Source organism: Plectrocnemia conspersa, unplaced genomic scaffold (assembly GCF_051122295.1).
Source record: "Plectrocnemia conspersa isolate PC_06_02 unplaced genomic scaffold, ASM5112229v1 ptg000002l, whole genome shotgun sequence".
Taxonomy (NCBI): Eukaryota; Metazoa; Arthropoda; class Insecta; order Trichoptera; family Polycentropodidae; genus Plectrocnemia; species Plectrocnemia conspersa.
In genome coordinates, this window is record NW_028277166.1 from 22,127,881 (window position 1) to 22,144,669 (window position 16,789).

General features: G+C 30.8%; 1 protein-coding gene across 4 annotated transcripts in view; it reads right to left on the reverse strand.

The window, feature by feature from the left end:
- Positions 1-307: 307 nt before the first annotated feature.
- The window catches only part of Fas2 (neural cell adhesion molecule fasciclin 2), a 382,989-nt gene continuing 366,507 nt past the window's right edge, over positions 308-16,789 (reverse strand). The window contains exons 2-15 of one of the 4 annotated variants that reach the window (XM_088205092.1): positions 16,435-16,609; positions 16,206-16,375; positions 16,009-16,133; positions 15,799-15,939; positions 15,578-15,712; positions 15,102-15,245; positions 14,594-15,030; positions 14,216-14,408; positions 13,867-14,141; positions 13,653-13,803; positions 10,299-10,491; positions 5,346-5,544; positions 3,054-3,161; positions 308-1,300 (exon numbers count right to left, since the gene is read on the reverse strand). In XM_088205092.1, the coding sequence (XP_088061218.1) occupies positions 1,159-1,300; positions 3,054-3,161; positions 5,346-5,544; positions 10,299-10,491; positions 13,653-13,803; positions 13,867-14,141; positions 14,216-14,408; positions 14,594-15,030; positions 15,102-15,245; positions 15,578-15,712; positions 15,799-15,939; positions 16,009-16,133; positions 16,206-16,375; positions 16,435-16,609 (2,588 nt within the window). In that variant the 3' untranslated portion in view covers positions 308-1,158. Of the gene's footprint in view, positions 1,301-3,053; positions 3,162-3,376; positions 4,038-4,094; positions 5,545-8,960; positions 9,171-10,298; positions 10,492-13,652; positions 13,804-13,866; positions 14,142-14,215; positions 14,409-14,593; positions 15,031-15,101; positions 15,246-15,577; positions 15,713-15,798; positions 15,940-16,008; positions 16,134-16,205; positions 16,376-16,434; positions 16,610-16,789 lie in introns of those variants that run through there. The other 3 variants (XM_088205093.1, XR_015812612.1, XM_088205094.1) reach the window with 3 other exon arrangements.

Genomic DNA, 16,789 nt, shown 5'->3' on the forward strand with positions numbered 1-16,789 from the left:
TTTATATAATTTCTGATAATTGTTCAGATCACTTTTGACCTTTAAACTGCATGAAAAATTTGCTGCGGGTAGTTACCAATTCAAATTTTAAAAAATATCACGAATTAATAAAATAAATATATATATACTATATGTATATATTTAAGGGCTAACTGTTTTATGCCGTTTATATAATATTAAGCTAAAAATAATGGAATAATCACGTATATATTTAGTTACTGCTTAAACAATATCCATAATTTGTACAAGATGATCCAAAATTATTGAATCGACTTTAATTTGATCTATACATTATTTTTAGATCATCTTGTATCTTGTATATATAGCTAAGGCCATTTGTAACATTAATAAACCAACAGACCTAAGTACGTTTTGAAAAAAATGTCATGGTTTTATTGCACTCTCATATTCATTTATAACAATTTTTTGCAATGTTGAATGAAACGGGGTGTAACGGGTATTTGAACACAACATTTTTTTTATTCAGTCTCATAGTGTAATGGAATATGAGTGTGTTTACTATTTTGTTTTTCAATGTAAGAGCAAAGCGCACAAAGTCTGGATATGCCATGAAACGATATTATGAGCTTAACCCTTTTACTTATAATTATTATTATAAATAATCTTCGAGCATTTTCTACATGAAAGTAAAAGGGTTAAGATGCATTTGTAATGCAAACATGTAATATATGTATATTATTTGTTCCCATTGTCAGATAATAATGTGTAGCGACATGGTCGGACTTCGAAGGGAGTGAAGCACTCCATTCCGAGCAAAGACCCGTTCCAGTCCGCGGTCGAGTGATTATGCAATTCAACAAAAAGCTTGCAATCAAGATCATTGTGCGTTTTTAAATATTTAATATTGTGAGTAACAGATTTTTATCATTAAAACACAGATCTTCAACATTTAACATTAAATAATACACACCAACAGGGTTGTCCATTATATTTAAAATTAATATTTTGTGACCAATTGAAATAATACTTCCACCCTGAAATGTAAATTACAAGATTTTTTTGGCACAATCACGAATAAACAAACAGATTGCATATAGGTATATTTTTTTTCGTTAATAAAATATACATGTATACGATTAAGTTGCCATTTTTATAGTATATAAGTACATTATCATAGTATTACTTTTGGTCGACTGATTAAACGGCTGAATTCTTTCCGATGATTTCGCCGGTCTTGGCGTGGGCTCTGTGTCCGTCAAACTCCACAGACGAGTTACGTATCATTGAATGGTCAATGATGTGTCTATCGTTGTTGTCTTTTAGCGGTTCCTTTTCGTCACTGTTAAATAAAATATATAAAGTTAGAACATAGATATGAATCACGGCCGTCATAAAGCAATCTGACGAATACAACAATTACATATATAGCAAGCATTGGTTTTTGTTCTATGTTTATACTTACCCTACCCATAAATATATTTTATAATAGGCAATAATAATACCCATTAAAAATATCATTAATTTCTGATAGTTTGGGAGCGACAGAAATTTTGTTTAACCCCAAAACGATTGAGGGAGTGCTAATTAATCATTATTTACGAGGGATATTCAGAAAATAAAAATACATTGCTAGTAAAACTGGAAATAATTTTTTTACTGGTAACGCTGTCTTTTCTGCAGTAACAGTGAGTTTTAAATGTCAAGCAAGGTTCATCACTAACGTTTATAGCAAAATAGTGTCATGAATTTAGAGCAGGAATAAGTGACGTTCAAAAGTCAACCATAGTCATTGATAAGTTCATTCAAAAAACAACACGCTTCACAATCAACGAACCTAAAGAAGTTGTGTGACATCTATGACGTTGAAGTCAAGAAACTCGTTCATGTACTAAAAAAATACATTTAGGTTCATTGTGACGATAAAGTGAAGTAGGATTTATTTGGTTAAGTCCAAAAGTTTAAAATTCTCTGTCTCATTACACTTTATCCAGACTCAACGAAATGAGATTTCGAAGCACGCATGATGCAGCGTGAATTATTGTTAAATATTGTAACATATTGGGTTTACGCTCGTCGATTTTCAATATAAAATAATACTCAAGTCATTAAAATCTAATTTGCAATCTACCTATTGGTATCATTTTTTTTTATAAACATGCTTTTAAAAATGTATATCAATAACAACATCAACAGATCATGCATTTCAAATAAAATAAATAAAAACACATTACACATTAAGTGAATAACCGATAAAGAATATTTGTAATATCCAGGCATTCAGAGAAGGAAAATAATGTAAATATAGTGTATTTCTTACATTGGCGTGGTAGCTATATAACTATTAGATGAGAAGGCGTAAGACACCAGGAGCAAGCATATAAAAACACGGGAACAAACAGGTTAAAATGAAGTTCTTTTAAAAATAAACTATGGTTTAAAAAATAGTAATTATTTACAAAATTATGAATTTATTGTCTACTTAGTTCTTACTCCATGTATCTATTTTTTATTTTACATTTGGGTTCTCTGTGAGAAGAAAATAATAACTGTAACGCATAAAAGTGAATTACATTGATATTTTTTGAGTAATCTAAATATATTTTAAAGTTAAAAGGAAGGTTTATACATAAATAAATGAGTTAATGTGATATGTGGGGTTAGAACTAAGTTGATGATCTATAATAAACATTGATAAAAAGGGGCAAATTTGTATTTATGTTTAATATTTAAAACAACGCTCACGCTCTTTTCACTGAAAAAGTTTTTTAACTGTTCTCAAAAATTTCATTTCTTTTTAAAAATGAATAAATAAATTTCAAAACATAAGCTTAGTCATAATTAACATGCAATCAAATAAATATAAAATATAACCATTCACACTTTCTACTTTTAATATGTTGCAAGCATTTCATTAATGCGATTTTTTAACATAAATCGAGATAGAAAAACTAATGGTATTTCAATTATGCCTTGTGTGAGTTATGATTAATAAAAAAGTAAATGAAACCAAAAATGAAATACGATGACGAAATACCAAATATCTTTTTCTGATCCCCGATATAGTATGGTCGCATGAAAAATTGTGCTCTTACGTGGGGGTAGAGGCGAGTTTGACAGGGGGTGGCAGAGGAGCCGGTGAAGGGGGCGCTGGAGGCTCCTTATTGCTGCAATATGGCAGCGGGAAGCGCCAACCATAAAGACTAAGAGAAATACGGATTCATAAAGCTATTGTTTTACCCCTTTTTTACCTATAAATCACTGCTATTCATACTCCTAGGTGGCAACCTTAAATTTTTGTTTCAGTCACACTGTGGTTCATTGTTCAAATCTAACTGGACGTCGATCTAGCCACCAAAGTATCTAACAGTCGACTTAATTAATTATTTTCTGCTAACACAGTATCATTATTTTGCAATTTTTGTTTTTGTTAGGATTTTTGAAATTTATTATAATAAGCGAACGTTTTTTATCTTTCTAAAAAAGCCATTTTAATGTTGTTCCGAGAAACGTTATTATCTCATTTGGCGAACGGTGCCACTTCGAACGGTCGAGAAGTAAGTTCATAGACGAATAAACAAATATAGAAAACATGCAGCTCGTACTGTTAAAACCGTTGTACTCAAATAATGAGTATAGACAGTTTTATAAAAATACAAATAGTCTGCGGAAGGAATTCAAAACAAATATAATTTACTGTAGATGTAAAGATGAACCGTTCTAAATTATAGCCGGGTTATCCTTAATATATATCTAATTATATCCTGGGTTGCCGAATGAGGAAACTGGTTTAAACCAACACAATATTCATGTCGACGATGTCTGCATTGAAATGATCGATTCTTGTTTATCTTGTATCTCTCATTAACGCCAAAAATGCTGCATTGGCAAAAAACAAATTTCTTTAGTCAGCTCAGACTCATCAAAAGTACTGGTATACTAAGAAAAACAAGAACACCGATAAGATTCGTCCTGGTATATGAGTTTGAGATATATACGCTGAGAACCTGCAACTCATCGACAGCAGAGTTTCAAGCGAAGGATCCTGAAGATTTTTGCGTTTATGTGTGAGGATGGTACTCGGCGTTGTTAGTACAACAAAAAACTATGAGTTGTATCAGGAGCCTGATGTCGACAAGTATATTAAAATACAAAGTCTCGGTGGACTGGCAACCCATGAAAAAAGTAACTTTTTATAAGACATGAAAAGCGCAGGTAGACTGCGACTGAGTTGGCTGGACGGATTTAAACAAGATCTCTGCACACCCAGCATCAGTAACTGGCGTCGTGTGGCTCAGGATAGAGCGAGGTGGAGAATAATCTTAGATAAGGCTATATATTTTTTATACCCTTTTTAAATGTTTTTATTGTTTATATACATAGATATAACTGCCTTTTTTTGTGTATATTTCCATTTATTTGCAAATAAAATCTTCGTAAACATCCTTAATGTCCTGATAGAATCGCAATTTGAACCACAGTGAATCGATTTATGATGATTTAACAAAAAATCATGCTCAATGCTGATTTTAATGATATGATGATGTGATCGTCTAACACCAATCAAGATGCGTCGTAAAATTAACAATAAACATATATTATTGAAATAATGCATTGGGACTATATTAAAAACATGAAGAAATAAAAAAACATCTTCAAACATAATCTTGCAAATTGAAGAAGAATTAAAGCTAAACCGATAAAGAAGAGTTGAACAGTTTAGGAAAAAATCTAACATTTAGATTTTAAATTTGTCTAAAAAAATCTAGAAAAACGTGTTAATTATTTGTGCTACTATGTGCATGTGTTTCTCAAATAGTGAATTTGTAACGTAGTAATATATAATACAACTTCTGTCTTGTAATTTCATTTGATTGTTTTTGTTTAAGTATGAGCCATCATACAATGTATTTTAATTGTGATGACTGATTCTTTAGTTATTTTGAATTGGAATTCAGTTTAAGAAAATGGGATGTATTAGCAGTGTTATCCTCATTCTGAAAAAGTCAATTTCTATTCAATGCAAATTTTAGTTTTAAATGGTGGGTTTATACAAAGTTCAAGGAATTTCCTGTAATTTTTTTATTTAAAATAAGTAAGGGCTATGCACTTTTTCCAACAAGAAGAACTTTTGTGAAGTACTATATATCAGTATTTTCTTTACTTGAAGATAAATGCTTGCTTAAATAAAGAGGATGTCGTAGTATATCTTTGGTGAAATTTTATTATTTAAAATTATATTTAAAGAATTACTGGACAGAATATGTATATATATATATTAATATTAAAAATCTCCAGAATTGAATAGTTTTTTCTGGATAATGTGAGAAACACAGCTATTACTTTATTCAAAAAAATTAGAAAATATATGATAACAATCCACATACCTTCCAAGTTTAGCTTCATCTTCTTCGTGCTGCTTGGATTTCTTCAAGCAAATTGTAGCAATGACTCCCTGTCTTCTGCAGCAACACAATAAAAGATCAACGACGACAACCATAAGAAATACTCCAGCAATAACGATGCCAATAATGGCCGCGCTAGATAAAGCCGGATCACCGCGCTTCGGAACTGGGACGCTCATTCCTAAAATCATAAAATACCATATCAACATAAGAACATAAAACATATGATTAGCAAGATTTTTCAATGTGAATGTGCATTAAATTCAACGATTGAAATATCTCTAAAACGGTCACCGTTGATTGGTTGATTAAATTATTTACAACTGAGAAAGCTATGTGACGTTAGTGTTCTAATATTAAAAAAGGTTGTTCCTATTCCAATACAATCCCGAAAATAAATAAAAAACATTTCTTAAGAATAACTATCACCATTAGTATCATAGTTTTAAAAATCTATAAAATAAAAAATGTATACATATTGAATCTATTGAATAAATTTAAAGTGTTCACATGCTGGGAGTTAAAATAAATCAGGGGTGACCACTATTTGGAGTATTTCTAAGACAAACAATCTAATTTAACTTTTTTTCTTTACAACCTTATATTCAGAGTATCAAGAGGTAGCACGTGCAATTTGTAAATAAAGTAACATTAACATCAACATTCGGAGTCATGACTAACATTTAGTGGACGTGGAGCATTCGTTACATTCCTCAAGTCGTACACCGTACATAATAAATATAAAATAAATAATCAGAAATGAATGATCGTGATGATAAAGAAATAATGAAAGTCGAGTGGCGATTTATACTGAAACGCATATATAGATATAAGGAAATAATAATTATGTATATATACACAGCAACACAATTTCAGTGTAAATAAAGAAATAGTGAAATATAACCGTTCTCTGTTTTATACTTAATTTATATATATTAAATATTTATTTTTTATTAGATTAAAAATATGTATACAATACAAAAGCTGAATATATTTGTATGTTATATATATATATTAAATATAAAATGTTGTAATTTGGTGAGAAGTGTGTTATCCGATAACCGTTGAAGTGTCCTGTAGGAAAAACATGTTAAAAATAGATAAAAGTTAGTATAAATGGTGATGGCATGCCTATAATAGTTAATTATTTTTATATATGAAATAATATAATACAGTTAGTTATTATAATAATTAAGATAGTAATCAAAGTAATCTACATATTATATGTATGAATATATAAAAATAAGAGATTTATAACTTTATAACTGAGATAAATCTATTTTTTTAAGTTTATAAATTATATAACTCATTTGAATAGAGATTATAAGTTAAAAGGTTGGATTTTGAGATCAAAACTAACAGTTTTGTTATCATAGTATTTAGAAATACATATAGATTTTTTTTATTTTAGTTGATTTTATAGTTAATGTAGCGACTTTTATTATGGAAAAGTCCCTTTTTCTATTTTAGAAATACAGAAATATTATCCTAAGCTCATTATTCAGTTTCAAATGAGCTAAATATATACTTGTACATTAATTAAAGTCGAATTAAATTATTTTTACATTTTATTTAAGTCAAAAATAACTTCAAAATAAAGTCCGTTAATAGAAAATCCACTGAAATATTTGTTCGTTTATAAATCGAGTAATATTATCTGCAGGGAAAACGTATTTTTAAATACATATTTTTTAAATCAATTTATAAAAGAGTTAAAAAACATAAATTACAATGATAATTTAATATGTATAATACATATAAAAAGCTAAGTCTGTATATTATAATAAATAAGCAAATAACTGTATCATAAATTTATATTGTTTCATAAAGTATTGTTAGTGTATATTATTAAAAATGAAATTATCACATACATCTACACAAGAAGATGCGCCCCAACTATAGTTAATTTAATATTGTAATTATTGCAAGCCGAGATATTAAAACATATACATTATTATACTGTCTATTGTAATAATAATAAATGTTAGTGCTAGTAAGCGACATTAATATTTTTTGCATATCATGCAATAAGGCAATGCTTTAATAGAACATACCATGATATAACACGTTCATTACCTTTTTAATTTTGCATTTCTTCGTACTTTACATTTTAAAACGGTAGATTGTACGCAGATTCCTGTTAAATGACACTACTCGTTTTACATATTAGTAGCTGTTACTGTTCGCACTTTAATGCGAATTTTCCACTTGTATCAATATTAGAGTGTGTTAATTAAACCAATACTCCATATAACGCAAAATAGTTTATTAACTTAAAATGTATGTAAACTGTATATATAAGTATTATATTTTAAGTTATATGAAGTACTCTAAAGGGAGATGAATATATAAAACTCTTCAAATACGCTAATAAAACGGTTAATTTTATTACACGTTATTTATAATACTTGTTAAATTTCGATTATAAGTTTAAATTGTTAGTTTATAACAATTAGTATATAATAATGATATTACACCTTACAAAAAACTAACAATTTTTATAATATAAATGTATATTTACACAGTTAGCGTTTGCTACATGATCGTAGAAAAAAAATCATATTAGACATACTTTAGAATATATTAGATATTTTTTTATATAATACATTATCTGACTTGTGTATGAGTTTCTTAATTAATGCCTTCAAAAAAATTCAGTCTAGTTTCAATACATATTATATATACAGGTTACGCAATTTAATATCGCGCGATATAATATGTTTATGGTATCAAAGATTAACGTATTACATAAAAGTAATTCATATTTAACATTTATAAGCGATTTTAATTTAGATATAAGCATTGAAACACTAACATTTTATAAAATATATGTAAAGCAAAATGGAAATTTATAGAACAACAATTAACAAAATAAATAGTAAATAGAGATATTTTTCATTAAATTAATAATTTATATATTAAATCATTTTAAGATAACACACAATAAATGTTTACGATCGTAACAATTATTACAACTTATGGCTCGATATATTACTGACATTTTATAATTGGAAATTAGTGATATATACACAAAAACGTATGTTATAAAAGATATCTTTACACATCTATTATATCGATCATTTTGTAAGAGTATTATTGTCTAGACATATTCAAAATTAATGAATACAAAAGTGGTTTACGGTCTTATTTTTATATATTTAGGCTTCACTTGTAAGCAATCTTTAGTATCTCACAGTGGATAATCGACACCGTGGTTATATCACAAAAATGATAATACTTTTATATATATACACATTAATTAATATCTTTAAAGGTGAAATAAGTATTGTAAAAAAAGTATGTCAAGTAAATTTATATTTCATTATAATGTATATTAAAAAATGAAAATGTCCACCACCAATAAAAAGATTGATTTAAAATTATTAAGAACCACAAATACTTGAAGTTATCATAGTGATTTATGTAAATAGTTGATTATGTTTGAATTGATTTTTCAATAATAAATGGTCCTTAATAGTTACAAAGTAGAAATAACCAAAGATATCACCAAATTAGTTAAATAAAAGGAGTTTCGTTGTATCAACGTTAATACGATTGTTACATAATGATAAATATCACATTTAAAATTTTCAGACTTGTCAAAAGTCATGACTTTTGACACACTAAACTTTTCTTATCATATTGAATTACTATTGGAAGCCTTCGAAAGAGCATGAACACACATTTCGACGATTCGTATAGAACAAACATATTAAAAAACTAAGTTAAATATGCCGATAAGGAAGTATACCATCACCAGTGACGTTGAAGAGTAGAATAAAGATGTAGATCCGTTGTAGAAATTACCTAAATGGAAAGATCGTTTTCTTTGTAATATTATATCATAAATCATCATTTAATGAATATGATAATGAAATGAATTTTGAGATAAAGTATTTAATAAAATATGATTTATGGTCATGAAAATTATTTTAGTTGATTTGAAGATGGCTAATGAAAAAATGTAAATTAAAATAATTCAACGTGAGGTGTTGTGCTTTAATGTGAGATGATTTTTATTTTGTATAAAATGTCTGGAAGATGGTCTATTTAATTTTAATATCAAATATAACCATCTTCCACGGGAATTAAATAACTATAAATTTTGACATGCTTTTTCTTTGTTGTACATATAAATCATAAAACAAACAATAATATTTTTACTCGTTATAAATATCACATAAACAAATCAGACTGGTGCTGAGCCATGAATGTAATAATTTATTTACATTTATGACTCATATTATAATAAAAACAAATCTAGAAATTGGTTAATCGAAAATTATCACCATATCACACGAAAATCAACAAAAACTACAATAAGCCCAAACATGCAAAAATATTAAATGCCTTAAATACGATTGTGTGTTTCACTATTTTCTTTATTTATAATTAAAAATTTAGTGTTGCTTCCAAGTTATGATGGTATTCGAGTGGAGGTGAGAAAATAAATAAATAAAAAAATAATGATATGTTTTTTAAAATGTATTTTATTATGTTATATTAAAAATAAAAATGAAACATAAAAAAATGATGAAAAATAAATATGTTATATGTATATATATATGTATATATATAAATTTATGAATATTAAAAGACAATGGTTTAAATATCACAACGATACACAGAGATTTCACGCAGTTCACGTAGACAAAAAAAAACTTTCAGGTGAAAGAACATATCGACACGCAGATGAGTGACACGTAAATAATAGTAATCACATAGGGACAACAATGTGCTAGGTTTTAAAAAAAGTTTTAAGGTAGCGTCATGACTACTTCGCACAACACAACAGAAAACATAATAGTAACGAAACAAGCGTCATATTATTAAGTTTAACTGATGACGCACTATTTAGCGACGAGTAGCTGTGATACAGGACGTTATAGAAACCGGCTTTTTTAGTTTCCTCGCTCTGATTTTCTAACCACTCACCTCTAGCAGTCTTTATGTACATTTCCTCTGGCACCGAGTAACCGATCATGTTGTGCGCACGTATTCTGATTTGATAAAATGTGTCCGCTGTGAGGCTGTTCATTTCAAAGGCAGTGTTCTCGTACGCCTTCATCTCTTGGAGCATGCAAGCATCTTTGTCCTCCATTTCCCATCTTCCGTTCACCTTATAAACCTATGTAGAGTAATCAAGAAATAAATTAGCATCAAGATGGAATTAAATAAGTAAAAATTAGCATTGCACGAATTCATTTTAATAATGAAATGGACAACAACTTGCTCTATCACACAGATTTCATAACCAATTTGGGTTTTCAATGATGTAAGCGAAAACCTTAAAAAATGATATAAACATTTAAAACACTGTTAAGTCTTCCTGATAACTGGTCGATAAGTGGGAGTAAGAATCAGACATGCAACATAAAGGTACAGCAGTAGTTTCAAATGGCTGCGATAATTGAAACATTCCCTAGTTTTGATACAGCTTTACATTCAGTATTTAGGTAGTGAAATAGAGAAACCCATTAAAAGTTTAGTATAGTGATCAATGCAGGGCCGGCGCGAGGGGGGTTCCGCGCGCTCCACGAACTTCACGACAATTTTATTGGTCGCTTCAGACAGTTGAATGATGCGAAATGTAAAAAAAAGGTTTCGTCATTACAGCTGGAAATTCCCCATTACCTATTACAGCTGGGAATTTATACTACCTGCATTGCACTTAGCGAACATAGTACATCAGCGTTCGATATCGTTTTAATTTAAACGCATCGCATAATGCGAAAAATATCTCGTATAGTATTGAAAATAAAAGTTATAAATACGTTCTTTTTATTACTAAAATTAAAATAGCACATTTTAGTGCATTTTATACTGAATTCAAATCAGTTTTTATAACTTTAATATCAAGTTTTTGTGAATATTTGATTTTATTGCTTTTGACATGAAGTTTTAATTACTGAGAAGTGATAATTGTTTTTGCGCCCTCCTATTGATCAAAATTTGGTTTGAATATACTTTGACTGACATTCTTATATCAGAGGTTATAGTAATATAAGTAAGGATGGCTATCATATTTTTAAAACAATGTAATATCAAAGTGCAGACAAATTATGAAGCAATATGCGAGACGCGACTCTTCTTTCGCTTATTTACCTCTGAGAGATAAGCTGGCTTAGTTCGTATTTTGGACTTGATCTAAGACTATAATTAGTTTTAGAACTTTCATTAGGTTAGGTTTGGGTTTGAACAGCAAATGAATAAATCGCAACTGTCATATTGCGTTTCATAGACATTTTGGAGCAGCATATAATTTCACTAGTACCTATTAGATAAATTGTATTTTCGCTAGTAGAAATATGTATATACTGGTGAAAATGTATATGTACTTTACTTGTGAAAATATAACTTCACTGAAAAATACAAATTCACTGTAACATTTATACATCGCGTGTAAATAAATATTGATAAGTGTGTAATTGTATATAAAGTTAAAATTATATAATTTTACTAGCATCTGTCATATAAATTATATATTATCAATGGGAAAAATATGTATCTACCGGTAAAACAGTATTCTGATATGATTTCACTGAAATGACATATTTTGAAAAATATTTTCGGGATAGATTCGAGATTGTCAGTGGTCGTTTTTTTAATATTTCGATTTCATTAAAATTCATAGTATTCATTAAATTATTTAAGCCAAATTCAAGGGGTGTCCCAAATGACGTTCCTGGATCTATTTTTGTCACTCTAGCAAGTGTATGAGTTGACTATAAAGTTCCAAGAAGGTGTCAATCCATTGCAGTAGTTGAAGACATTACCGAGTAATGGTAAATGAAATTGCTTCACTTCTGGAAATGATTAGCAAACCCCATTGTCCATGATATTCTGCTGTTTCCAAGGCCGGCTCAAGGGGTGGGCTGTACGGGCGGTTGTCCGATGCGCCAATTACTCCGAAGGAGGCGTCATTTACCCTAAATGAGAGCGCCATTTGACTCTATTTAACACAATGTCGGATGTTTTTAAACAAAAATTTCCATGACAACCTTTGTTTTAGAACCCGAGGCGCTGATTATTCTTGGGCCAGCCCGGGCTGTTCTTCAAAGTGTCTGTAGGATAGTACATGCAGCGCTTTAAAGTAAAATAGTTAAGGATTACTAGGAAGAATTTATTGTTACTGGAGTTTAAGTCCAGCTGTAAGCTAACATTAGTAAGTAAGGAATAGCAGTTCTTCGTCAAAACCGAAGAAAACCATCTGAGAGAAAGAGTATGCTGACATTTAGGATGAACAAGAAGTAGGTTTAGAGCAGTATATGCTCAGGGGAAAACTATTATCAGTATTTTATTTAGAAGCATTTCAACATAGTACATGTGCATGTTGCAACGTGACAATGCTCAATTCCATACTGTCTGAACAATCCTGTCGACCACACGCTGGAGTTCGCCGTTAACAGTGTGGGAGAGTGAGGGACCTCTTTTGAGCTTGAAAAACCCCAGGCTCTTAAGAGGAAGCAAACTCTGTGAACACCCAACCGAGGTAGCGTCCTTTGGACTATCAATGACGAGCAAAGCACTGCATTTCAAACCAGCAGGCTAATAAGGGCCCGGCCCTTAAGGACCGGGAGTTGAAACTGGAACTGAGGCATCACGAAAGTGATGTTAAAGGATGAAGCTTAGAAATGCAGGGGCATGCAACGCTAATGCTATGCAAAAGCTAAGCAACAGATTTGCAGGTGATCAGGAGAGCGTTTCCCAATAACAATCGGGAGAAACACTACTGAGACTCAAATAACGTAGTACTACGGGGGGTGGATCCCGCTCATCTAGCCCTAAAAAGCGGGATGCCGTCCATTGGGTTGGACTCGTAGGGCCCTATTACCGGTAACGGCAGTGGTTTAAGCAATGGATCATGTAGTAACACTCTTGTCTGACCAATGGTTTCAACGATCCGAAATGTGTCTTGAACACAAAACTGTACTTGCTAGGTTTCGCCCTCAGTGATTTTCACATATTTGGATTACTCAAAGGTCCGACGAAGTGTTGCAGTAGACGGTATACGGGCTGTGTATTTTTTTTAGAGATACCGTGCACCTTCTAATCACTGTACAATTTGTTTAGAACGCAATGGAGACTACAGAGAAAAATATTATCATTTGATCCATCACATGTATAACATATCAAGTATCTCACTATTTTAGTGAAGGTTCTATATAATTTTTATTATTCAATTAATAATTTATGTATTTTATTCCTGTAGGTGCATTGAGGTTAAGCTGTTATGCATATCACTTACATTTACAAAATAAATATATGTATGTATTAACATATTCATACCGGACAGAATGTCACTTCATAAATATCAATAGGTTCTCCATTGTCAGCCGGTATCTTCCATCTGAGTTCAAAATGATCAGCATACGGCGATTGAACCACTCCCGCCTCGTCAATATCTCCTTGCAAGAGCTTTGGAGTCTCTGGCGGAGATCTAAATCAAACAAACGTTAAAAATCCACCACATTCCATAAAATATCCGAAGTAAGAAATGAACCTGTTAGGCATCGTGTATTTTTGAGTAGCTCCCCAAGTACTTAATCCAACGTCATTTTTAGCAGCAAAACTAAAGTCGTATGTGATCAAAGGTTTCAGGTTTTCGATCGTATACGGCGAATTGATACTCCATGTCTTGTTCATGGCACGGTTCCAGTCAAACTCCCTCTCATCTTTGTATCGGACAAGATAGGCTCTCATCGGTAATCCGAATTCTTCTCCAGGTCCAACGAGAGTGAATTTGATAGAAGTAGCTGTGATGTATGCTAATTTGGACTGGAAATAAACGATTATTATTATTATTGGATTGTTTTATAATTATACAATGTGGATAATGTATGATTTTATACTTGTTGCATTATTCCAGGACGCGTTGCCATTTTCAATTCAACGTCTAGTTCTGCTTCTCCGAGAGGATTTTTTGCTACGCACTTATATACAGTGTAGTAATGAGTATCTACTGGAACAATGCTTAAAACGCTAGCAGGACCCCTTCCGATGATTTGTAAATAGGCATTTTCTTCAATCGGTCTATCTCTCACTCTGAAAAAGTTAATTGTATGAAATTAAAGTATTTATAAAATGATTGAGTAGATCTGGCATTTTGCGACAAGTGCTTTAATTACAATTCGCATTTGCCATAGACTCATGTGACAGGAATATAATGCCTACATGTGATGAAAGATGTGTGTGTTAATTAAAATATTGATATTTATATTAAATATTACCTCCACTCAATTGTGGCATTCGGTATACTTTCAGCAATACACGTCAGGTTAGCTGGTCTTCGATCCCAACTCCACACTGGTGGTTGATGTAATGACGCTTCAAACGTAGGTGGGAAATGGACAGTTATGTGGCCGTTCTTGTAAGCTTTGTCTCCTTTGTTAGACGCCATGCATTCATAGAGTCCATCGTCAGATCGCTTCAGGTTCAAGATGGTGAGGTATCCGAAGGTTTCACCTCGCTCGTTGTTTATATGCTGATCGACGGTGATTCTGTCGTCGTTTTGTTGCGCACCGATCACCATGTAATCTGGTGAGCCATACTTTCTGAACAGAATTTGAGGAGCTGGTCTGCCACTCGCCTTGCAGATAATCTTGGCTTCGTTTTTAATTTCAGCTGTTACATTTTCAAGTTCAAAAATCTTTGGCTTTACAATCACCTATAAAGAACAATTTTTATGTTAAAAAAAGAAAAACATATTATGTTATGGATTGCATGAAAGATATTTACTTCAACGTTAACGGTGTATTCACTTTCTCCAGCAGAATTTTTGGCGATACATGTGTATGGTCCTGAATCATTTTCTTCAACTTTTTTCATTGTTAAGGTACCCATGAGTCTGTCGACCATGAATCTATCAGCCATCGCTAGATTCTAATATAAAACAAATTTATAAATATATATTTGGATAGATTTTTGTGTTTGATAATTATACAATTAGGGTGAAAATTTTTTATTACTTTCATTGATTTATATTAGGGTATTATTGACTAGAGTTTATAAATTGTATCCATTTACCACGAGTCACTATTGTACAAATAAAGTGTTTAGCAGATGTGGACTTTCTATTTATTATTATTACTTCGAAGTCACAATGCTAATTTTTTACTATAATAGAGATAAAATAATTTAAAATTAAATGTTATATAAAGAATAACTAGATTATAACGTTACAATGCCGAATGATGATTTAATGATGAGCTTACTTCATGATTGTTTCCTTTGATCCATTCATAACTTGGTGGTGGCTTTCCTTGAGCTCTACATTTGATAGCCGCTGTTTCTCCTTCAGCAACTTCAACAGTGTTATTCATTGGTTCTAGTTCAGGAGGCGAATGAACCTAAAAATGTAGTATAGTATCATTATTATTAATATACAGAACTATAACTTTATTTATGAATAGATAAAAATATTATATTATATTACTTCTAATTTTATTTCTTTCACAAGATATTCTCCAGTGCTAGTTACGATTGCTCTACATGTATAAACTCCATCATCGGCTTCTTGAACGTTCTTTATGAGAAGACCTTTTGTTTCAACCACGTATTTGTCGTTAGTTCGGATCTAAAAGCATAATAATAATAACATAATATACAATTTACAATGCATATTTAACTTAAATAAAGCACATACTTCTTTCCTATTCCTCAACCAATCAACTGTCGGTGCCGGTCTTGCTTTAACTTCACATTTCACTTTATAATCAGTGCCTTTGATCGGGTATTGGTATTCAGGTGCATTTACCCATTCAACTGGAACTATAGATGAAATTAAAATTAGTATCTGTTTGTATAGATATATGATTAAATCAAAGAAAATATTATAAATACCGATTGTATCAATCGTAACATTGGCGTATAACTTTTGCTTGTTACTGTACACCGCCACACAATGATAGTTTCCTGCCATGTTGTCTGTTAAAATGGGTATGACGAGACCTAATCTTTGACCTTCCATCATCTCGGCGTACATTGACGGAGATACCGATCCCGTATTGTCTCTAGATAATGATTTAACAGTTATTCGTTATCAAATTTTAATAAAGTTTAATGAGCTTACTTGATTGGTGAAATGGTCCTGTTGTGTGCGTCTCTCCATTCTAAATTTGAGATCAGTTCTGGTTTGGCTACGATCGGTCGACACGTTAGCACTAATGACTTGCCGACGGGTTTTCTTTGTACATCTTGGGGTAAGATTTCTAACGAAGCATCGTCGGTGGATAGTGATTGTATGCCTGAAAAGAGAATTAATAATATTATGTTAAAAATATTTATTAATTATTATAACACAGATAATATATACTAGTTAGTTTCTAACTTCAATTATATTCATACTGTGGAGTTAATCGACCATCGACAAGTACAAAGCTTTTATTGTAATTGACCATGAGAAAACTAGCATCTTACGCTTTAAA